Source organism: Aphanomyces astaci (genome assembly GCF_000520075.1).
Source record: "Aphanomyces astaci strain APO3 unplaced genomic scaffold supercont1.11, whole genome shotgun sequence".
NCBI classification, from domain to species: Eukaryota; Oomycota; class Saprolegniomycetes; order Saprolegniales; family Verrucalvaceae; genus Aphanomyces; species Aphanomyces astaci.
In genome coordinates this window covers 638,912-661,381 of record NW_009798274.1, presented here as the reverse complement: position 1 = coordinate 661,381, position 22,470 = coordinate 638,912, and the positions used below count along the sequence as shown (strand labels likewise).

Sequence of the window (22,470 nt, the reverse complement as noted above, 5' to 3'; positions counted from 1 at the left end):
CCAGCCCCATCAGAGCTTGGACATGGAAGCAATCGAAGAAAGGTGCCTCCAGATCCCAGTGTACCGACTAAAGTCCATTCAAGCTCAAAGGAGTTACATCCGAGCTCTTGTCCGCCGCCAAGGACTTCAAAACCATGTCAAGTTTCGTGTGACTTCCCCAAGCGCTGAGGCTGCCGTGGTCACCAGCACCATGACACCAACGACGACGACAAAGGCTACAGCAACTGGGCCTACCGTGACAACAACTGTAGTGGCTACAACAACCACGGAAGGAAATGAAGCACCAGAGCCACGCGCGATCATCCAACCCGCTCCTAAGGTCCTTACCACGCCACCCGGTTATGCTTACCCCCACCCCTCCACACAGTCAAAGGATGCTGGTTCGTCCGTACAACTCGGTGCTAGCGACCCATCTGCATCCCATGCACCCAGTTACACGTCCCCCGTGACCATGCAGTCCGAACAACGCAATCAAGGAGCTCGATTACAACCGAGCACAGGGGCATCGTCAAACCAACCTACCCAGGAAGCCCCTCCGGGACTCATTGACCTGTCAAATGAGCCGACCGCCGAGGACCAAGCAATCGTGGCGCACGCCATGAAATCATTTAAACGAGTCACATCGAAACTCTCCAAGGGCGACACTCGTATTGAACGACTGCGACTTGGTTACGATCCCTATCCCAATCTTGCGGAGCTCCCTCGGTCCCCCATCACGCGGCAGTGCAAGTGCTGGCTAATTAATGCTGGCGCGCAAGGAATGTTATGCGATACGCTCGCATGTGCCAACTCCTCGGAATACGTTGTCTGTCCACCGGATTGTACTTCGCGCCACCGCTGTGCCAACCAACGATTTGACAAACACAACGCTGAAGCGCCACACGAAGTGTTTGTGACCCAGCGTACCGGTCTGGGAGTGAAGGCGTCCGAGGTGATTCCGTTGGGTGCCTTTGTGATGGAGTACATGGGTGAGGTCATTCGTGGCGATGAGTTCAAGAAGCGGCTCACTCAAGATACCGTTGATGGCAAGCGGGACTTTTACTTCCTCAGTATTCGGGACGACTACTTCATTGACGGTCGCCTGTACTCGAACAGTTCCCGGTTCATCAACCACTCGTGTCAACCCAACTGTGTTATCGAAGTATGGAAGAAATGCGGCATCAAGCGAGCTGCCTTGTACGCGTTGAAGGAAGTTGGCCGCTTTGAAGAACTCACGTTTGATTACAACTGGTGGAATACCTTTGATGCATCGAACTTTGAATGCCGCTGTGGTGCAGAAAGATGCACGCGTCAAGGGGTTTAACCGTATTATTTTGATCTCCATGTGGATAATGAAATATGTTGTTAATGGAATATGCATATCTTGTTCATTGTATTAACATTAACATTAACAATTAACATTAACAATACTAAGTAGTACTACGTAGTAAATGACTGCGAGTCAAGACCAAAATTCGATGCATAAATCATATTTCACGTTCAAAATAAATCTTTCAAAAATGCACAAACATACTGGGGGTTGTTATGACCAAGTCTGCCTCATTTGCCGCATCCGGTAATGCGGTGTTGAATTGCCTTTTTTTTGTATTCGGTAGTGGTATTCCACGACTCGAAACCATGATACTGTACAGTATGATGTCGATTACACACAGAAAGTGCACGCCGGCACTATCAGTCAAGTACACGATCAGGGCCCAGTTGACTGTATGGATGTCCAAAATATGCCCTCCCAGTACGACATGAGGGACGACACCGATTCTGACCACCAAATCGGCAGACAATCGATCGACCAATCAAAACCCACAACAGGAATCAAGTAGCCAATCAATTCCACTGTTCGCCCAATTCAACATCGAACTTGTGTGTGAATGGAATACAAAACTCGGTAACGTTACAAAGAATCGATCGATAGATTTGGCGAATCAGCACAAAAGTCCAAATTTTGGGTAAAAAGACAATAAGAGTATGTAAAATCAATCGATTGGAGCCACCGAGTTTTTCCCAGTCTACCAGAGGTAGTAAGTACTTCGTAGTACTACGTAGTAAAAATCCCGCCCATGAGATATTAATAAATTCCCGGATAAATCTGCTAAAAAAAGTTAAGTGTATATCATTAATTGCAAGGGTGAAAGTTCATGCAAGTACTGGGGAAATTTATGAACAGGGCCATGAGCTTTCATGCGGAGGTGGACTCCGATGTAGTCCATCATAGTGTCGTCGGGAAAGTCGTCCTCTGTCGTAGCAGGATATTTTGACGAATGTCTTCACGGCGGTGCAGGTATCACGTGATCGAGGGGGCGCTAGATTTATAAATTAATTACGCCGAGGTTTCTACGGCGCCATGTCGATGCTTAATGTCGCTTTGCCTGTGAGCTCCCCCGTCCGCCTCCCTCCGACCGAGATCGTCGCGACAAAGTCGAGTTTCCGGCTCGGGCGGTGGCTGGCTTGGGTCAAACTCACGACGCATTGGCCGGCTGTGGTTCCCGACGGAAGGATGAAATTCATTGCCAGATGCAACGGCTTTCGGAGCGGCAGCACCGCGGAGTGCCTCAGTCCATGCTGGAGCAACGCCGGCCACGCATTCAGTTTCCACGTCGGTTTGAGTGTTGTGCCAGTGCCTTGTCCTGACGAAAAGAGGAGGTTGTCTGCCACTTCCACCAACTTGCGCTCTTCTGCAAACGGGTCTTCACACGGCAAAGGAAACACACTTCGGACGCGCAGCCCTTCTATTATTAATATTTAAATTAGTTCTGGGTAAAAGTCCCATCAAAAATGTATGGTGTAAGTCGATGGAGTTGAACGTACCAAATATCATGCCGGGCTGGATCGTGCCAGAAGCGGTGGTGGCTTGGGACAAATCGCTCGAAAACGAATCTTGGGCACATTTGTTGGACAAGTTGCCGCCGTCGCTTTCGTCGGACGTTTCAAAATCTTCCAGCGTTGGCCCCCACCGCACGTTCAATTGGGTCAACTGCACCCCGTAGACAACGTTGTGAGGGGGGTGACCACCGGCCAGCAACCGGCGCGGCACTGGACGGGGGGAAACAACCGCCGCCGCCTTGTCGACCAACACGTCAAACACACACGACACGGGCTTGTGGTCGGACGTGCCAATGTACTCGGCACTCGTGTATTGAACGCATGTAAACCGGTCCTACAACGCATATTCAGGTATGGACAATATTTTGAATCGACCGCATACCCGCAGGCCAGGCAACGAGTGAAACAAAATCCGATCCGTGTACGACGGCACGCGGACTCTGCCTTCCCCTAGCACGGTCGTGTACAGGGCAGCCACTTGCGCGACAGTCGTCGGCTGGCGAACGTCCAGCATCTGATCCAGCACTCGGCGGTAGGTTGGCGGAAACGCAATCTTGGCTTCTTCAAAGTCAGACAGGATCACGCCGTCAGCCATGCTTTGCTTGAGTTCGTCGTGCAGGAACAACGATTGCCACGACTGCAAAACGGGGCTGAACGCCGAAGATGATGCCATCGAATACGGACTCTCGACATTCGGATGGCCGAGATGATGTGGAGTCATGACACCTCGGGCTGCTGCTGCACGCTCCATACTGAATCCGTTGCCCAGCACCGCCGATGGAGACTCCGTCAACAAATACACGTCAGTGTCCCCACTGGATACCTCGGACGCATAATCCTTAAGCTCAGGATTCCCCGGGACACTCATCGAATATTGGCTCGAACTTGGGCTGGACGCAAGAAACATATCGCGACACACGTCTACCCGCTTCGACTCGTGCCTTCGACGGGAAGTGTTGATCACATCTGTAATCATGTGGAGGATGCGGTCGGGCGTCGCGTCCAGCGCCGTGAGGCGGTAGTTGAGGTCGCCCATGAAGATGGTATGGTGGGCCATCAAGTGGCAGTCGAACTCGTTCTCGATCGACTGCAGATGCATGTTGGTGAGGATACTGGCTCCATCGTGGTGTCTCTTCTTGATCTTGCTCTTGCCCTACCCAATACAAGACTGATTTAGAACTAACTTGTTGAAGGGCAAAGTGCACCGTCGAGTCGGACGCCAAGTGACACGTGAGCACGGCAAACGTCACGTTGAAGTATCGAAACGCAAACCCGACGGCACCTTTGTTGGACGCGCGCCCGAGACCAATCAAATTCTTTCCCCGGTTCACCTATCTCAAATGTCCTCATCCCATCAAGCCCAATAACGCTTGGTACCTTGGACGTGGCGTCCAAATGCATGTGAAAATGGCCAGCGTGGACGTCGTCTGCAGCCACGTACACAGTGATGGCAATGAAGCCATGGTACCCCAGCAGCGTTTCCGTGCGTCCGATTTCTCGGCCGTACTCGATGTACGTTTTTCCATTGATGCGTTGCAAGTGACTGGCCATGACGTGGCGCATCGTGCGGAGGTCTATACACTCTTGGACCCCAATCACATAAATATCGTGACCCTTGGGGATCCACCGTTCTAGTTGCTCTGGGGGGGGCACCGCGCCTTCCGCCATGTTGAACGTCGACGCAAAGATGCGACCAGAAGCTCCGCACATATACACAGCTTCACTCTTTGACGCACAGGACCGGGCATCATCCATACATGCGTCTGGCTCTAACGACGACCCTTCCCCAGAGCTGCTCGATTGGGATTTGCATCTCCGTGACACCGAACACCGGTGGAAGATTACGGCAATAACAAACCCTACCCATAATCCAGTCATATTGTAATGTGATTTGAATGAAAAGACCTTGCAGGTTGACAAGGACTTCCGACACAACGGCAAACACTTGCATGAACGTGCTGTGCTCTCCGCCTTGTGAATGCGCGGTTGCATTACGAGTCCATTCAGAATTTGGGCTTTTGCTACTGCCGTTCCCACTGCCACCTCGACTCCAGCCGTTGGATGTGGCCTCATCCTTGTTTTCCATCGCGGCCTCTAAGACTACGGTCGACACAAACGCCATTTACATCCTTGGACGTGCGTGTTTACGGTGATATTTCACTTACAGCGATAGGCGGTGGGCAACGTGTACAAGCAGAGAAATCCCACGACGTAGTAGAGAAGCGTGCGTTGAATTTTGGTCGCAACGGGGTCTGCCACCGATGGCGTCATGGACAACCTAATGCAAGATATCGAATTAATGTAAGAATAAACGAGTCTATGGAGACTGTCCTTCACGCACCGCCTCGCGCGGACCGCGACCACTTTGCGTACTTTGATCACGACGGCCACCATGAACAGCAGCGTCAGCACCACGAACGGCACGAAGCGGTAGAGGATGTAGTCTGGGAACTTCATCCAGCAGTAGAAGCGGGAAAACCCAAAGAGCGACGACACCTGGGGGTTGTTCTGGTATGACCACACGGGCAGCGCCCCTGTGAACCCCCACACAACGCAAAACACCGACGTGCCGAAGAAGTACACCCAGAACCGCGACTGAAGCTTTTCTTCCGAGTCTCGATAGACGACCCATCGAAGGAGGTTGTACGCCATGCATGCATTCCACAGCACCGCTACACGACATGATAAAGAAGGTGAGATGAAAAGGGGAGAAGGTTGGATATGTCCAGATAAGAATAATATACCTTGGAGCATGAACACGTCCAGAAGGTAGGCCTGTATTTGGCAGAATACAGCAGAACTGGTTGACGAGTCGTCGGCCGTTGCATTCACGAGAAAGTACGGACGCAACATGCCGTCGCTGTCGCCCCTCTTAAAGCGCTTCTGCAGCGACGCGAACTGGAGGGCAGGGAGCTTGACAACGGACACGACAAGTTGGATTGCAGCAAGAGTCATCACGAGGAGACGGGATACATCTCGTCTGTTGGATTGGAAGAAAGTGCATCGCACGAGGATGTAGGCGCACCCGAGTGTCGACAGGATGCTACAGGCAGGGGATGACATCCATGCGTTCGGTTCATGGACCTCCTACCTGGTGCTTCGGACGGACCAATCGATGGCCAAGCGCTCAGTTTCGCCGACACCGAACTTCTGCTGCCATGCTCGTTTGCCGCTCATCCTCTTGTGTAATGCACGGAACGACCTGAAAAACAGATATGCCTGCCTTCAGTTCAGATGCGCGCACTTGCCTCACGGTTGAAGTGGGATTTACACGTTCAACTTGTACTTCCCATACCACCAAGGATGGTTTGACCAATCTGCCGTATTTGTCTTTGATCTGCACGAAGAAATATAACATGCGGATATAATAACGAAATTCAATATAATCGCATACTGGTACCAATTAGACAAGTCAAATATTTAAATAAATACTTCATATTTATTACATGCAGTAGTCGCGACACACTTGGCTTTTCCAAGTGGGAAATACACACGGAGCGTAATTCGTAACACGAGCGGAGAACCAACGCAACATAGCTTGCTCCTCTGGTTCAGGAGGATGCAGGACTTCCTGGGACTGTTGTTGGTGTACAGCATGAGCGCACGCAGTATGGGGCGTCATGTCTATGCACTCAGTCGTCCCTCCGTAGCATGAACTCCACTAGGTCACGTTGATTCCTTTTGCATGAAATCTATCTCTAGACAAGCCCCACCCACCTCCGCTACGAGCATGTGGACTCGTCTACGTGTATAACACTACGTTCGTGTGTGCCTTGGTCCGCCATCACCACACGCTTGCCACGCACATGTCGACGACACACATTCAAACACATTCCATTCATGACGGCATGTCTATACCCCTACCTACCTACCTACCTACCTAGCGCTTCTGAACACTCAAACTAACCTTTCCCAGCAATTCGCCCGTCCGCCGCCCCCCCACGGTTAATGCCGCTACGAAGTCTACTTTTCGGCCGTTTCGGTAGCTCGCTTCGGTCAAGCTGATCACGCACTGCCCGACGGTCGTGCCTGATGGCAAGATGAAGTTGAGGGCCACGTGGAGGAGCTTCCTCGGAGCGAGCACCACCGACTGCTTGAGCCCGTGGACCGCCACCGACGCCCACGCCGAGTGCTTGGTCGTGGACTTGAACTTGCGCTGTTTGTTGGCATTGAACACGAGTTGGTCGGCCAGCTCCCCGAGCTTCCTCTCTTCGGCAAACTCGTCTTCGCATGGCAGTGGAAACACGCTTCGGACTTGCATGCCGTCTACTCATTCCATCATCGTGAACCATCCATCCATCCATTCATCTCTCTCCACCATGATCACAAGTGTCGTCGTACCGATGGACATGCCGACGGACTTTGCCACGTCGCTCGCCGTCGAGATGGACGCGCCCGACACATCGCTCGACGCGATCGACCCCGTGGGAAGTCTTGGCGCGGGGGTCGCGCACATGATGTCGCTGCTGTCGCATTCTTCGCCGTCGGATGTGTTGAACTTTTCCAACGCCGGGCCCAAATGGATGGTCAAGCTCGACAAGTACATAGTCATGTGGGTCGTAAGAGGGGCGGGGCCGCCGCCAATGCCGGTTGGGGCCACGTCATGGGATGCCGACGAGGGGACGGCGGCCGGGTGGGTACACGACGACTGGCGCGTCTTGTCGATGTACACTTGGAACCCACACGACACGGGCTTGTGGTCGGACGTGCCGATAAACTCGGCGCTACTGTATTGGACACATGCAAATCGGTCCTACATATCCCCACATAATCAACCGATTGACCCACCAAGAGAGCAAGATGGACGACATAAGATGATGTCGTCGGCGGTTGGTCATACCCGGAGCCCCGGCAGCGAGTGAAACAGGATGCGGTCCGTGTACGAAGGTACGCGGATTCGGCCGTCGCCGAGCACCGTCGTGTACACGCTGGCGACGCGGGCAGGGGTGAGGGGGGATGCCGTCCACCGCGCGTCCAGCGCCTGCCCCAACACGCGGCGATACGTCGGCGGGAACGCGATGGACGCTTCGTCAAAGTCGTGGAAGATCGTGCCGTCGTCCATACTTGCCTTCAACTCGTCGTGTTCTAGTAGAGAGCGCCAAGACACTTCGACGGCACTGGGGGCGGTGGACACACTCGAGAGCGGCGACAGCACAGCCACGTGATGGTGTCGATGGTGGCGACTAGGCAGAGAGGACGTCGAAGCGGCGGCGGCGGCAGCTTCAAGGGCCGACGGCGACTGCGTCAACATGTACGTGTCGTCCATGTCATTTGAAAACGCGTCGGCGATCGGGGCGGGGGACCCTTCCGAACGCACTACGACACACGATGAGGACCAGATATGGTCTGAATTGTGTGTGTATGTAATATGTACAGGAAGTACCGGGTGTCAGTAGCTGGTTGTGCGAGAACACCTGGCCTCGCTTGTACGAGGTCGTGCGGAAGTTGTTGTTGACGACATCTGTGATCATGTGAAGGATGCGGTCGGGCGTGGCGTCCAGCGCCGTGAGGCGGTAGTTGAGGTCGCCCATGAAGATGGTATGGTGGGCCATCAAGTGGCAGTCGAACTCGTTCTCGATCGACTGCAGATGCATGTTGGTGAGGATACTGGCTCCGTCGTGGTGTCTCTTCTTGATCTTGCTCTTGCCCTACCCAATACAAAACTGATTTAGTACTAACTTGTTAAAGGGCAAAGTGCACCGTCGAGTCGGACGCCAAGTGACACGTGAGCACGGCAAACGTCACGTTGAAGTATCGAAACGCAAACCCGACGGCACCTTTGTTGGACGCGCGCCCGAGACCAATCAAATTCTTTCCCCGGTTCACCTATCTCAAATGTCCTCATCCCATCAAGCCCAATAACGCTTGGTACCTTGGACGTGGCGTCCAAATGCATGTGAAAATGGCCAGCGTGGACGTCGTCTGCAGCCACGTACACCGTGATGGCAATGAAGCCATGGTACCCCAGCAGCGTTTCCGTGCGTCCGATTTCTCGGCCGTACTCGATGTACGTTTTTCCATTGATGCGTTGCAAGTGACTGGCCATGACGTGGCGCATCGTGCGGAGGTCTATACACTCTTGGACCCCAATCACATAAATATCGTGGCCCTTGGGGATCCACTGGTCCAACTGATCTGGGGGGGGCACCGCGCCTTCCGCCATGTTGAACGTCGACGCAAAGATCGTCATGCAGTCGCCGCTATTGACGCCATGCGCATAGTACCCCGAGGCATGGGACCGGATATCTTCCAAGTAGACGCTGGGCGGAAGCGACGACGACAGCGACTGCCTCCGCTCCCCCGACGACGCCGACGTGAGAAAGCCTCCGTAAATGATGGCATTGACAAATCCTGCAAATACACAGACATGAGTCCAATATGTATAACACACGAGTAATAGTAGTAGTAGGGGTAATAGTAGTAGTAATACTATGTACTAGTAGTAGAGAGGACGTGGGGCAACCAACCTTGCAGGTTCACGAGGGCTTGGGCGACAATCCCAAACTCGGGCATGGTGCCTTCGGCAATCTTGGACCGGTTCCGCGAGTCTTTGGTATCTCCTTGGAAAGCTGCAATCACTACAACAAGGATTATTTTAATAAATAATAATTGCACGAATCCCCAGAGACAGAGAATATATATATAACATTATACATATATATATACCGCAATATATATATAACATTATACATACATACATATGTATATATATATATATTCCGCAATATATATATAACATTATACATACATATATATATATTCCGCTATATATATATATATATATTCCGCAATATATATATAACATTATACATACATACATATATATATATATATATATATATTCCGCAATATATATATAACATTATACATACATACATACATATATATATATATATATATACATATATATATATATATTCTGCAATATATATATAACATTATACATACATATATATATGTATTCCGCAATATATATAAATTGTACGTACGTCGAAACACAGTGATGGGTGTGTACAAGACCAAGAACGACAGCACATACAACATGAGTCGGCGCTGAATTTGAGTCACGGCGTCGTCGTCGTCGGCCATGACGCCCACGGACCGAGCGCTACAACATGATAATGGTGACGGATATTCCCAAGCAGGAATGTGATGATGAGAAGCGCGTACTGCTTGGCGCGGGCGAGCACGACGCGCCGCACCTTGATGGTCACGGCGACAATGAACAAGAGCGTGGCGACCACGAACGGGATGAACCGGATGGCGATATATCGCGTCTCTTGGATCCAGCAAAAGAACTTGGCGTATCCGAAGAGCGAGTCGAGGCGGTTGCGGTCGTCGGGCCAGATCGGGAGCGCCGCCGAGAGACCCCACAGCACCGTGAACATGGTCGTGCAGAAAAAGTACTTCCAGAACCGACCCATCAACGCCTTGTTGCTGTCGCGGTACACCACCACGCGAAGCAGGTTGAACGCCAAGTACCCGTTCCATAGCACCGCTACAGGACAAAGCACCAATCGGTCACCGGTCGATCAACGAGAAGTCGTCGTACCTTGAAGCATGAACACATCCAGCACGTACGCCTGGATCTGGCACATGGGCCTGTTGGAATTGAGGAAATGACCCGGCATGTCGCGGTTCCGCTTGAACTCGAGGAAGCTCAAGGCGGGAAACTTGGCGACGGCTATCATGAGCTCGAACGCAGCCAACGCAGTGACAAGGATCGTCGTGATATCGCGCTCCGCCTTTCGTCGAATGATGTATCGGTACAAGATGAACACGCATCCGATCGCCGACAGCACACTACCGTAGTGGTGGTCGTCACGACATCATGCATGAACGCAACAGCCGTAGCTAGAACAGTGCACCGACGCACCTTGTTATTCGAACCGCCCATGTGATCCCAACCCATTCGTCGTCGCCAACGTCAGCCTTCCTTTGCCACGACGTCGCATTAGGAGGCCTTGGTGGTCGCGTCCATGGCGTGCTCATGCTGTTGTGACCTGCCTGCCTGCTTGTTGCCTATCGCTGCGACTTGGCCGGACGCAATGGGATTTTCACCTGATCAGGTGTATTACCGAATGAGTTTCGTGTGTTTTATCAAATATTACACGTTAAACCCTTTGATTTCGAAGGTTTCTCCCATCCCCTAACGCGTTGTTGCTGCCACCACCGTGGGACCAACATTTTGAGGTAACAACTTGTCAAGTCACGAGTAGCTCACCAAAGTTCATTTGTCTCGGTGGGACCCCAATTTAGACTTGCAAAATGTATGCCATCACGATGACACACAAGGTGGGGTGACTTATTTGTACCAGTCCTCTCCACGACTCGCCACGTATTGCACCGTCGCGCTACGTATCGACCTGGCATCCCGATTACAAGCGCACTCGCGCCACACGTTCATACGCTTTCACCACGAGCATCAGAGCATGTTACCATGTCAAGATGGCCGCATGATCTGTTCTGCCTTTGCTTTTGGCTGCGACTGGCACCTAACTGAACTGAGTGGGACGTCGACCTTCATTGGTCAAAATGATTCGATTATCTCGTAAACAAAGTTTCAAAGGGTACTCTTTCTTGCAGGTACTTGGATATGAAATGACAGGATGTATAATATTATACGGTCTTACATCAACATGGAGTTTTTCGGGTGCGAAGGGTACGGCCGCGGCAACGAAGCTGCGCGGTCCCTCTTTGAAGGCGCCGTGATCTTGACGGTACGTCTGCAGGAAACTACTGATGTGTGATCTAATGGAGTGACCGGTATACATGTGCAGCCAGGTGTTTCGTTTGCAAATGTTGGCCAATTGACCGTGGACCTGCTCGTCAATTCACTGCTGGTCCAGGAGGTAATCGACGGCAAAGCCCCTCTCGTTCTCATCCCTTGTGCAGGTCGACATGAAGCTGGTGGGACACTTGTACTCCAAGCATGTGCCTCCAATGGCCGGCTCATCTGCCTTTGCCACGCAGTCGTCTTCAGGCCTTTGCCTCAACCTTGCGGTACATCATTATTTATATCCATGCTTATGGACTAAAGTCGTTTGTGAAAGGTGTTTCTGCTCTCGCATCCGTCCTCCGTTGGCCATCCTACCGCGCCCAAAGTTGTCTTTGTACAGCAACGCACATCTATCAACGCGGTGCGTGGCTCCCCCTCCAAAGCAACTCCTTCAGATTCTCATGGATCATCCATCGGCAGGGCCAAGTCCAAGCGTTCTGCGACGACTTTGCTGTCTGGGCCTCGTCCACTTGCCGCGCCTCCCAAGTCGTCGTTCTCTCGGGCGTGGACAACATGCTTCGCCACGACTCCAACATGCAACAGTACGTCCATGTGTTCGTACCATCGGATACATCTTTTACATGCATGGGTGTAGGCGCCGCATCCAGTGGACGTCCACTGAGAAATCGACCCTACTAAACGAAGCGTTCTTGCATCAGTTCCAACCCTTGGCCGCCTCGAACGACCCCGAAGTCGACCAAGCTCATGGCATCTGGGATACTGTTCGAGGTGCAGGGGTCGCCCCCAAGCTCATCGATGCGTGCAACAGCCGCGCCATCCCCGCGCTGGCCTTGCTCCTCCATTGCGCGGAAGGCAACAATGTGCCGGACGCCGTCTTCTTTGCCAGCTGCGTGGTGCAATATCTGTGGCTCCACACGATCATCCAGTCGTTTCGGTTGGTCTTGCCGCCGTCATGGGCGCAACTGTACGGTCGTGACCCGGCCATCGCGTTGTACGCGTAGAATACGATTGGAAGTGCAATTATAACCAAGAAATTCAACGTTTGCACTGGTAGACCAGATCCATGTGTTATAGACATCCATGCATCGTGTGACGCCCATCCATTGGGGATTTACACCCTGATCTCCGTATTCCCCCCATACAATGCTTCATGCTCATCTTGCATTCATGCCGCCATTACATTGATAAGAATTGAATAGTTTCTAAAGATATGAATAAATTACGTTATAATATTAAATATTTATAACTATAACTATTTTTGCTCGACCAAGCTCACGAGACACGATAATATCCTGGCTGGCTACCCCATGAGTGATAGTCCTATGGACATTCGTTTCTCATCTTGTATGACAACCGCATGGGATCTCCAGTCGCTAGCTACCGTGAACAACCAAATGGATTCAGAGATACATGCATGTATTGTTAATCACCCAAATATACCATGACTCATCGTTCGATGATGTCATACAAGTACGATATGTAGTTGGCAAGGACGCTCACGCCGACTTTTCGGCCCGCTTCTTGTAGCAGTAGCGGACGAGACACACGAGTAGAATCACCGCGGCCGCGCCACCACCCGCTGCCGCCGCGATCACTGTCGTGTTGTCGGCTGGTTTGGGCGTGGCTACAAGATAGATCAAGACAAGTCAGCACCACAACTCGACATGGACAGGTGGCTTACTCGTTGGGGTTGGCGTGGGTGTCGCCGTGGTCGTGGTGGGCGTCGCCACGGTGACACTGGTCTTGACCGACTTGACTTGAACGGACGCGACGTCCGTGACGACTCCAGTCGCAACGAGGGCTGTGGCCAGGGACGAGGCCGCGCCGCCGCCGCCGCTGCCACTTTGCGCTACGACATGGACATGCCAAGATCAGATTTCCATCAGAACCATCGTAAGCTAGAGAATTAGTACCTTGCAGCGACGATGTGGTGGCCTTGAGGGCGTCCGGGGACGACACGGAAATGGAAAACTCAATTTCGAGGTGCGACCCCGCGAGTTGGCGTCGTGCTTCGTGCATGGCCTTGACTTTGCCGTCCGCGGTCATGGACAGCGTCTTGGCCGCATCCAGGAGGCGCCGACGGCGGGCGTCCGCGACGTCGGTCACCTTAATGATGGTCACCTTGTCGGCGGTGACGCCCGCTACGGCGCTGGCAATCGCTTGCTTGAACTTGTCCTGGACTGCCGCGGTGAACTGCGCGGCCGTCACGCCTTGGATGGCGATGTTGGCCACGACGGCCATCACCACCGCGTTGGTCGTGTCGCCCTTGACAGGGTACGCATTGGGGCTGCAGTCCAACACGCACGACGTGGCTTGGGCCACCAGCCCCTTGCACGTGGCGAGAATTCCAGTGTACTCGGAGCTGCAACTCGTTTGGACACAAAGCAGCTGCCCCGGAAAGCACGCGCAGCTGTCAAAGGTCTCCATGCACGTGTCAAAGTCGGTTTTGCATTTTGACGCCACGCAAGTCGACGAAATGGTTGGAAGGGGCGGCGCGGGGGTGAGCATGGGGGCGGGGGGGAACGTGGCCGGCTTGGTCGTCGTCGTGGCAGTCACGTCCTTGCCAGGGACGGCGGCGCTCGTCGACGGCTTAGTTGATGTCGCGGACGTCTTGGGAGCCGTCGACGCGGGCGCCAACCCCTTGGGCAACACGATGGTCTTGGCCTGCGTAACTTTGGCTTGCGAGCAGTCGTCCCCTTTGAAGTTGTTGTTGCACATGCACGTCGCGTTCTACGAGGTCAACATCCAATAAATGTACAAAGTCGACTGGTTGTGTAGCCTACCGCATTGCAAATGCCGTTGCCGCTGCACTTTTTGCCATTGGCGACGGGGCAGTCGTATTCGCTGCAGTCGGTTCCCGTGAACCCTTTGAAGCACACGCACGTGTTGTTTGTACACGTGCCTTGCGACGAGCATTGGTTCACACACCCGATCTCGCAATTCACACCCGAATACCTACAAAAGTGATCAAGGCGTTAAGGCAATGAAGCCCACTTCGATGTGAGTAGATCCATCGAACCCGCAATTGCACACGCAGGACGTAGCGTTGGTGGCGCCGCTGTAGACGCAGATGCCGTTGGAGGCCACGCACGATTGGCTGCACGTGATCGCGTTCAGGTTGGCCACCGCGAGGCGGGTGATGGGGAAGTAAATGGCGCTTTGTTTGGCCAAGAAGCACATAGTTTGGGCGTTGAGTGACACGAACGACGTCAGGAAAAGCGGTGAGAACGTGCCGTTCACGAGCGTTGCCACATCATACGTGGGGAACCGCTTGTCCACGACCCGAATGTCGAGCGACATTTCCAAGCAGATGCTGATGGACGAAAACGTGGTTGTGGCAGACAGACCTAAGGGGATTTGTTTTGTCAGCTTACATGTCCGTGTTGGGGACCAGAATACCTTTGCCGTCCCCCATGAGCTGGCCCACAATCACCCCGTGGGAGTTGCGCACCGCGAGGGGGTTGCGCTGCATGCGGTCCGTGGCGTTGCAAAACGGCTCGAGCGCGCTCGCAAACGGTCCGGCCGAGTAGTACGTGGTCGTGATGGCGAGTTTGTCGTCCCCGGCGGCGGGCGCCCCGTCGGCCAAGCGACGCCGTCCGCTCGGCGAGCTGCAGTTCTTCTGCACCACGGCTTTGCTGCAGCCGGCCGACACGGGCGCCGACGAGTCGCAGAACGCATCCGTGATCCCTTGGGTCCAATAGAACGACATTTAAACCCACAATCGTGGCATAATGTTCTTGTATCAAGTACCTTCAATGGAGCCACTGATTTGGTCAAAGCATGACGACGCGTTCGCTTTCGACGACCCGCACGCACATGCAATCACCGCCAACGACGACGAAAACGCATTGTAACTGCATACAACAACATACGGCAATGTCAAATCTCATCACAAAACAGGAAAAAGAATCACAAGATGGAAGTACCTGAGCAACGCTTGGGTCTTCTTGGCGTTGGCGAGCTTGCGGACCATGGGCAGTGCCAGCTGGTCTTGCACCTTGTAGTCTGCGATGGCTGGCTTCCACCTATAGGATTTCATCCGAAATGTAAACAATGGTAAACAAGATAGTATCGTACTGGTTGACGGGAATCAACTGGGTGCCGTTGGCCATCCACTTGAGATCTTGCACGTATGGCCGCGACCACACGCCTCCCCACCACGTGTAGTACGGCTTGCCCGTGCCACCGCACTTGGTGCACTCTTCCAGGTTCTTGTTGTTGCCGCCATAGTACCCTGGCTCGTCGCATCGCAGGAGCTACACAGCATCATGATGGTCAATCCATCATCATTTTCATGTAGTCGCTACCGCAAGGCACGCGTCCTTGGTTTTGGCTTTGGTGAGCCAGCCAGCATCTTCGTTGAAGGCATAGCACGCCGTCTCGTTGTGAACGCCGTCGACGCGACAGCCCAAGCTGTGCCACCTATTCCACCATGTGTCAGCAACTTGCTTCCCATTCGCGAGTTCTAGAGCAACTCGACATGTCGTACATGTTGGCTTGGCACCCTTCGATGGGCCGCTCGATCACACACACGCCATCGACAGACTGGCAGTTGCTGCAGTACGCGCTATGCCACTGCGTCACAGACGAGTTGGTATTGGAGTCGAACACGTCGTCGGCCCACGACGCGTAGCACGTGTCACCGTGGTCCCAGCCGTCGTCGCCGCACTGCTGCCGCATGCTGTCCCAGTCGTTGCACTCGCCTTGAGCTTCGCAAGCCTCCTGGGTCTTGCACTGGCCCCAGCCCCACTGACAAGACATCTTGGAGATGTACGGATTGCTTGCGTTGACGCACGTGGTGGCGTTGAAGTCGCTGCAGCTGACCCAGAACGTATCGGCGTCGGCATCGCACGCCGATTTCGAGCTATATTGCGACACCGAGCACTATAAAAATTAACGCAACGTGTCAGAACTCGATATGGAAAGTTTCACGAGCGCGTACGGGCACATCGCTGAGCCCAAGGCCCTGGCAGTACGTGGCATTCGTGCTAAAGCACCCGCCGCTGTCTTGCGCGTAGAACGGCCAGTTCCACGTCAAGCACTGCTCGCACTGTTGGCTGCACTGAAACTTGGGCGTGTCCTCGCACTGCTTTCGTGACCACCCGTCCCAGCTCAACCCGCCCTGGCAAATTCCTATAAAACCACCACACCAAACAGTTGAGTGAGCCACTTGAATCACCACCACGCGACGGTTGGTAGGTAGGAAGGTAGGTACCTTGGTCACACTGGTCCTTGGTACTGAACTGCCCGCCGTTGTACACGATCGTCGACCCAACGTACACGCCGTTGAACTCGTTGGCGCAGTCGTCGGCTGAGATCTGCCACGTTTCAATCGCACACGCGCCCGAACCATTGCCATACTGCGGCTTCCATCGAATCGACCAGTATTTGTCGCTCGTGCAATTGTCCGCCGTCGACGCCGGCACGTAGCAGCCCCTAAACTCTCATATCAGCACTCTAACCAACGACCTTGTACTGCAATGAGGAATCTCACGTACGATTCGCACTGGTTGTCGCGGAATGAATACGCCGGCACGAGCTCGCCGGGGCCATACGCCCGCGAGTTGTTGTGCGGGTCGGGGCACACGGCGGGTCCGGGTGAGAAGCACGACCATGGGTCGGCCAACGTGTCTTGGGTGCCGTTGATGTGGCATCGATAGTCGCGCCAGTCCCACACCCCGCCAGCATTGGCGCAGCTGTCAGTGCCCCATTGGTACAAGGTACATGTGGCGGGGTTGCCCTGCTTGTAGCACCACGAGCCCCAGCATTGCGCACAGAAGGGCTCGTCCCCGACATGGTTGCGGCACTCGTCCTAGAGTTCAATCGACAAATTCGTGAGTTCTAATGGCAAACTACAGTTTGCAGTTGTACGAACCGGTTGGTATTGGCCTTGGTTGCATGTGCTGTAGGACAGACACGCGGTTTTGTTGGCGAGCTTGTGCACCGTGCCTTGACAGGTGGACGAATCCAGTTTGCACTGTGTACAGCTCTGCTGCAACGAGTTGCACGTGTCGTAGCAGTCCGAGTTGTCCCACCCCCAAAAGTCCTGCTGGCATTGGTAGTTGATCGCCCCCGTGAGGTAGTCGGCATACGGTCGCATCTTGCCAAAGCAGCACTGGCCGTTCGAGTTGCCATAGTAGTCGACTTGCGTCCACCAAATCCCCTTGGCCGCCCGACAGCATGTTTCGTCGTTGACGCTCCACGAGTTCGGGCTGTTGGGCGGCGCGTACGAGCAGATCGAGTTGGTGCCAGACACGTTGAAGTACGCGTCGGGGGGGCAGCATTGCCCGTACCCGTTGGATGTAAACCACGATCCGTTCAGCGACGCGCAGCCAGTTTGGGAGTACGGCGCCTGGCACGTTTGGTAGCACTGGTTGACGTCTTTGCACGGCCCGCGCACTTGGTCAAACGTGCACTGGTACCCCCAGTCGTAGCATTCGCCGTCCGGACGAAAGGACGTGCATGTAGTCGTGCCGTTGTACAGCGCACATGTGTCGTTGTTTCGAAAGTCGAGCCACGAGTAGCTGTAGTACCCGCCGCTTTGCTGCTGGTTGGCCACGTTCTGGAGGTAGTTTTGGTAGTCGTAGTCGTCGCAAATGTGCTCCTTCTGACACGTCGTGTTCATCTGCCACGTCCACCCGTTGTACCCAATGTCCGGCATCCACGCTTGGGGCCCCGAGCACGTTGGCTCGCTCATCATTTCCGTAAACTTGGCCTTCTTCTCGTCCACGGTCGCGGTCACACTCAAGTCCCACTGGTCGTACAAATACCGAAGCAGCTCGCTGTCCATGGTCTTTTGGTAGCATTCTAACGTGCATCCTTCCATGTCGTCCCACGGCACAGTGCACTTGCCCGCCCCTTCTTTTGCCTACAGTATACTATTAGTTGCATGAAACGGGGTGGTGGACTGTACGAACCCCCTTGTCGCGCTGGCACGTGCTTTGGCTACACACAGAGCAGTCGCTGTCTTTTTTACAGTCGACGGAGCCAGCCTTTTGGATCGTGGTGCGACATGTGTCAGACACGGCGGACATGGTTTTCCACGAGTCGTAGCCGGTGCTGCTGTCCAAGTCGGCCGAGCAGCTGTCGGCGCGCTGCAGCGCCTTCATTGTAGACTGCACGACGTCGCGGATCTGGGCGCCGACGCCCGGGCAGTGGGTACTGATTTCCGTGTCCGCTGTGGAGAGGACGACGTCGATCTCGCCGTTGGGAATGTCCTGCGGCGTGCAGCACAAGTACTGTCGCATCTCCCAGTTGCAGCACGGGTCCGCCTTCCACTTAGGGTTGCTACGTCAGTCGTCGTCACATATCTATGCCTAGCATTACTGGTCGTGTTGAAAGGACGTACACGGTCGAGTACGACGTGTCGTTGTAATAGTCGAATTTGCAGTAGTTGGGCACGTTCTTGAGAAACTTGGTCTGCTTGCCCTTGACCACAAGCGACCAAAACAAGCTCACGGGGTCCGTGAACGACTCACTCGCGGCTTCCACCGCCACTTTGACCGTGTTCCCCACCAGGTCCTCCCACGTCTTTGCCTGGTCAATCGAGCTCGCCAGCGCCACGACGGTCGCGGCCGACTCCACGAAGCGCGTCTTGTCCACCACGAGCGTGCGCTTGGTCAGGGGCACGCGGCGGCAGTGGTCCACCTTGTACTCGCACTGTTCGCTCGCGCATCCTTTCTACGCATCCACAAGTCAGCGTGGGGCCTGCGTTAGATGAACGGTCGTTGATCGACCTGGAACAGTTGCTGGTCAAATTTCAGGAACGCCCGGCCGTCCACCAGCGCTTGCTCGATGGTCGTACACAGCGGACTCGTCGCCTGGTCTTGCCACGGCACATTCCACTACACGACAAGACGGGGCCCCGTGAGTTGGCTTTACACCAATGCCGCAGAAGTCCCAATTCGACATATACGACACATGACGATATGTCTCCCCATGAATCACATGGGATATGGTACAGCATTCTCCTTGCGATCGGTATGGGACTGACCACAATATCCCAATAACAAACAAAGCCAGACAACCAAAGCGATTACGTACGTCCGAGCACGTGCGCTGGACGTTTTCTTGGATTTTGCCGTTGCCGTCCTTGCTGCTCGTGCTGAGGAGCACGCCAAAGTTGAGCGTCGCGTCCTGGTAGACGCTGCCGCCGTCGATGTCCCACGCGTTGAAGTTGGCAAATTCCTTCTTGCTCCAGTCGTTCCAGTTGAGCGCTTCGTACCGGAACCGCATGAGGATGGCTTTCATCGCCCATTTGGTCGGCTCGGTCGTCGGCGGCAACGGGATCACGTCCATACTGCCGTACCCATCCGAGGCCCAGCAGTTGGGGTTGTTGCCAAACTCGTCGATTTGGCCTTGGGGGTCAATCTAACGTCAAAACGAAGTTTGTCAGGGGATAGTGTGAGTGGACAAAGAGTTTCGTACGGTCGCGTTCGGGAGGTAGTACGTGAGTCGAGCCAACGACGGCTGGTTGAAGGGTATTTGACCGTCTTTCTACAAGTCACGATATACATTATCAGATCAACCCGATGGCAATCTATCTCAAACTGGAATATCGTACGAACCATGTTGAACTCGGGAAACGCGTACTGGAAAAAGTCGGTGAGCCGGAGGTCTTTGAGCGAGTACTACACAATGGTACCAGGTATACGTTTGTATAAGAACTGATGGAAGTATATATATATATAAAAGAATAGACGTACAAACATGTCGTTTCGAGTGCCGTAGATGGTGTTCATGATGGCTGACACGGTCGCATTCGCCGTGATCTTGTCTTTCCACGATTTCGACAAGGACGTGAACGGGTTTCTGAATTTATAGATGGGCGTCGCGTCTTCCGCAGACAAGAGTCCGAATGGGTCTTGGAACTTGCACGTCAAGACCGCAATCTATGTATCACAACAAAGAAGCACCATCAGTCCGAACCCAAGGCTCCATCGCAAACCAACCTTGGCCGAGGTCATTCCTTGGGTGCCAATGTCAATCTCCTTGACTTGATACTCGCACGACTGCGCCACCGTCGGTACCGTGTACTTGCGCGTGAGGTTCACATAGGGTTGGCACGCAGGGTCGCTCGTGCCTTGCAGCGTCAAGTTGGCACAAAATGTGTTGGCGTACACGTCGCAGTCAATCGCGTCGTCGATGCTCGTGATCGACGCGCAGCTCGGGTAGTAGATAGGCGAGCTCTGGGGCACCGTCTCGTTGTCGATTACGAGGCGGTCGTTGGTGCAGAACTGTCCGGGCAGCGGCTGGCCGTTGGATCCGTATTGAACATAAGGGCGCGTGCATGCAAAACACGGCTTGCCCTGTTCCAAGCACGAATACTGGCTCGTGTCTTCGGTCTGACACATGCTGCTGCACCCATCGCTGCCCACGTTGTTGCCATCGTCACACCTACATACAGTACATGACCACAATACTTGAGATACTGTTGGTCAAGACGAGTGACAAAACGACTGTCGTACGTTTCGCCGAATGTGACAAATCCGTCGCCGCACTCGGACACGCCCGTTGCCCCTTCGCCCGGACTGCAAGCCTACATACACATCCATAAGATGGTTGCTGCCGTCGTTGCTGCGAAACTTGGTATACAGTACCTGGTCCCATCCCACTTTGTTGCAGTACGTGATAGACGTGTTGAGACACGAAGCAATATTGTCGGCCAGTTGGGGCCACGCTTGGTTGCATTGTTGCCACAGTTGGCTTAGAGACGTGTCGTTCGTGGGGTCGTATGGGGTGGGGGGCACGAGGTACTGCGCCACTTGCTGCCGCTGCCACTCCTGTGATGGGTTGAACGCCCCATGGCTGAATTTGGCTTTGGCCAGCGCAGCTACACAAAGCAAAAGTCATCACAAGGTGTACTTGAGGGTTGATGAAAAGTTACATTTGAACTGAGAACACACGCCGTCTTCACGCACGCAGAAGGGCGCGCTGGCCGTCGCCGTGCACGCATCCTCCTGGCACGGGCAGTTGGGCTGCAAATAACAGTTAAACGGGCACGGCAGCGCGCACGATGCGTCATCCGGATTGGCCGTGCAGTACGACACCAAGTGGGCTGGGCACGAGTTGGCGTCGGGGGTGCCCGTGGAGCTCCCGCTGTTGCCACCACCCCCCTTATCATCGCGAAAGCATTTGGTACTCACACACTCGACATAATCGCGGAACGACTCGCAAGTCGACGCCTTGACAATATTATCAAGGCACAGACCATCGGTACACGCCAACAAATTCGAAATTTCCGCGGCGCCACAACCCATGTCGCCCGTCGCATTCACGGCTTCGTCCATGCAAATGCCCGTGGTGCAGTTTTGAAGCTGTGCCAAAATGGTCGTAAAGTCGCCCCCATCGTTGTTGCCGTTAGAGGAACCGCTGTTTTCTCCACCAGAGTACGAGCCACTTCCAGCGTACCCGGTGCTTCCTGGGTAGTTGGTACTTCCGGCGTTGTTGGGCGGGTAGCTCGTACCATTATTACCGACGTAGCCGGTCGTGTTGGGCCACCCGTTGTAGCCACCAGTTTGGTTGCCGTAGTAGCCATCAGTTGCGTTGCCATAGTAACTACCCCCCGAAGGACTAGTATTGTTGCCTTGATCCGGCGAGCCAAAGCAATTGTCGCTGGCACAAGCGACAAAGTCGCCCCACGTCACACACTTGTTGACGTTGGCCACGATCGTATCCAAGCACGACGTGTCCGGGCACTGGTGGATGTACGAAAACGTCTGATTGCCGCAAACGTCGTCGGCAAACGCGGCGTCCGCCGACGCCTTGCACACCCCAACGGCACACTCGTCGATGTGCTGCATCGTGCTGGCTAAATCGTTGGACGACTGAAGGCGACGACCTTCCTCTGGTGCCGCTGTAGTCGTTGGGTCTTCAGTGGGGGCTTCGGTGGGGGCTTCAGTGGGGGCTTC

At 54.1% G+C, this 22,470-nt stretch overlaps 5 protein-coding genes across 6 annotated transcripts; 2 read left to right on the top strand and 3 right to left on the bottom strand.

Annotated features, from left to right (window-relative positions):
* Positions 1-451: 451 nt before the first annotated feature.
* H257_05868 (hypothetical protein) lies at positions 452-1,303 on the top strand (the record flags this gene model as incomplete). Its single annotated transcript, XM_009830870.1, has 1 exon — positions 452-1,303. One exon carries the CDS (start codon positions 452-454, stop codon positions 1,301-1,303), a length of 852 nt encoding a protein of 283 aa, XP_009829172.1.
* Positions 1,304-2,273: 970 nt separating this feature from the next.
* H257_05867 lies at positions 2,274-6,075 on the bottom strand. Of its 2 annotated transcripts, XM_009830869.1 has the most exons (10): positions 5,912-6,075; positions 5,565-5,863; positions 5,162-5,492; positions 4,986-5,098; positions 4,726-4,920; positions 4,198-4,679; positions 4,026-4,151; positions 3,203-3,973; positions 2,806-3,154; positions 2,274-2,726 (listed from the first exon to the last, which is right to left on the bottom strand). In XM_009830869.1, exons 1-10 carry the CDS (start codon positions 5,995-5,997, stop codon positions 2,332-2,334), a joined length of 3,147 nt encoding a protein of 1,048 aa, XP_009829171.1. In that variant the 5' UTR covers positions 5,998-6,075; the 3' UTR covers positions 2,274-2,331. The 2 variants fall into 2 exon arrangements, with proteins under 2 accessions (XP_009829171.1, XP_009829170.1); XM_009830868.1 differs by having other exon boundaries at positions 2,280-2,726; positions 4,986-5,492; positions 5,912-6,059.
* Positions 6,076-6,630: 555 nt separating this feature from the next.
* On the bottom strand, positions 6,631-10,827 carry H257_05866 (hypothetical protein). Its single transcript, XM_009830867.1, has 11 exons — positions 10,697-10,827; positions 10,373-10,623; positions 9,991-10,318; positions 9,810-9,928; positions 9,288-9,398; positions 8,693-9,171; positions 8,521-8,646; positions 8,204-8,468; positions 7,661-8,136; positions 7,162-7,573; positions 6,631-7,086 (listed from the first exon to the last, which is right to left on the bottom strand). Exons 1-11 carry the CDS (start codon positions 10,810-10,812, stop codon positions 6,701-6,703), a joined length of 3,069 nt encoding a protein of 1,022 aa, XP_009829169.1. The 5' UTR covers positions 10,813-10,827; the 3' UTR covers positions 6,631-6,700.
* Positions 10,828-11,448: 621 nt separating this feature from the next.
* On the top strand, positions 11,449-12,620 carry H257_05865 (hypothetical protein). The gene is made up of 6 exons (XM_009830866.1): positions 11,449-11,540; positions 11,601-11,672; positions 11,716-11,823; positions 11,874-11,960; positions 12,020-12,141; positions 12,195-12,620. Exons 1-6 carry the CDS (start codon positions 11,460-11,462, stop codon positions 12,559-12,561), a joined length of 837 nt encoding a protein of 278 aa, XP_009829168.1. The 5' UTR covers positions 11,449-11,459; the 3' UTR covers positions 12,562-12,620.
* A 339-nt stretch (positions 12,621-12,959) lies between these two features.
* Positions 12,960-22,470, bottom strand: H257_05864 (hypothetical protein). The gene is made up of 26 exons (XM_009830865.1): positions 21,447-22,470; positions 21,160-21,392; positions 21,028-21,098; positions 20,512-20,956; positions 20,266-20,451; positions 20,128-20,190; positions 19,988-20,056; positions 19,604-19,930; positions 19,297-19,404; positions 18,909-19,240; positions 18,478-18,847; positions 17,436-18,428; positions 17,059-17,372; positions 16,776-16,996; positions 16,503-16,693; positions 16,050-16,444; positions 15,868-15,982; positions 15,638-15,816; positions 15,487-15,585; positions 15,311-15,414; positions 14,960-15,247; positions 14,580-14,907; positions 14,344-14,515; positions 13,474-14,290; positions 13,242-13,409; positions 12,960-13,184 (listed from the first exon to the last, which is right to left on the bottom strand). Exons 1-26 carry the CDS (start codon positions 22,360-22,362, stop codon positions 13,057-13,059), a joined length of 7,632 nt encoding a protein of 2,543 aa, XP_009829167.1. The 5' UTR covers positions 22,363-22,470; the 3' UTR covers positions 12,960-13,056.

Bases quoted from the DNA above. Each gene is read 5' to 3' on its own strand.
- H257_05865 (XM_009830866.1), top strand. From the start codon at position 11,460: ATGGAGTTTTTCGGGTGCGAAGGGTACGGCCGCGGCAACGAAGCTGCG. The intron at 11,824-11,873 runs GTACATCATTAT...CGTTTGTGAAAG, and splicing joins GCCTTTGCCTCAACCTTGCG to GTGTTTCTGCTCTCGCATCC. The intron at 12,142-12,194 runs GTACGTCCATGT...GCATGGGTGTAG, and splicing joins CACGACTCCAACATGCAACA to GCGCCGCATCCAGTGGACGT.
- H257_05864 (XM_009830865.1), bottom strand. From the start codon at position 22,362: ATGCAGCACATCGACGAGTGTGCCGTTGGGGTGTGCAAGGCGTCGGCG. The intron at 20,191-20,265 runs GTACGTCTATTC...ACCATTGTGTAG, and splicing joins GCACTCGAAACGACATGTTT to TACTCGCTCAAAGACCTCCG. The intron at 16,445-16,502 runs GTACGCGCTCGT...TAATTTTTATAG, and splicing joins TTGGGCTCAGCGATGTGCCC to TGCTCGGTGTCGCAATATAG.
- H257_05867 (XM_009830868.1), bottom strand. From the start codon at position 5,997: ATGAGCGGCAAACGAGCATGGCAGCAGAAGTTCGGTGTCGGCGAAACT. The intron at 5,864-5,911 runs GTAGGAGGTCCA...CCCTGCCTGTAG, and splicing joins TGGTCCGTCCGAAGCACCAG to CATCCTGTCGACACTCGGGT. The intron at 5,493-5,564 runs GTATATTATTCT...CATGTCGTGTAG, and splicing joins GGACGTGTTCATGCTCCAAG to CGGTGCTGTGGAATGCATGC.
- H257_05866 (XM_009830867.1), bottom strand. From the start codon at position 10,812: ATGAGCACGCCATGGACGCGACCACCAAGGCCTCCTAATGCGACGTCG. The intron at 10,319-10,372 runs GTACGACGACTT...TTTGTCCTGTAG, and splicing joins GGATGTGTTCATGCTTCAAG to CGGTGCTATGGAACGGGTAC. The intron at 7,087-7,161 runs GTACGACGACAC...TGGAATGAGTAG, and splicing joins GTCCGTCGGCATGTCCATCG to ACGGCATGCAAGTCCGAAGC.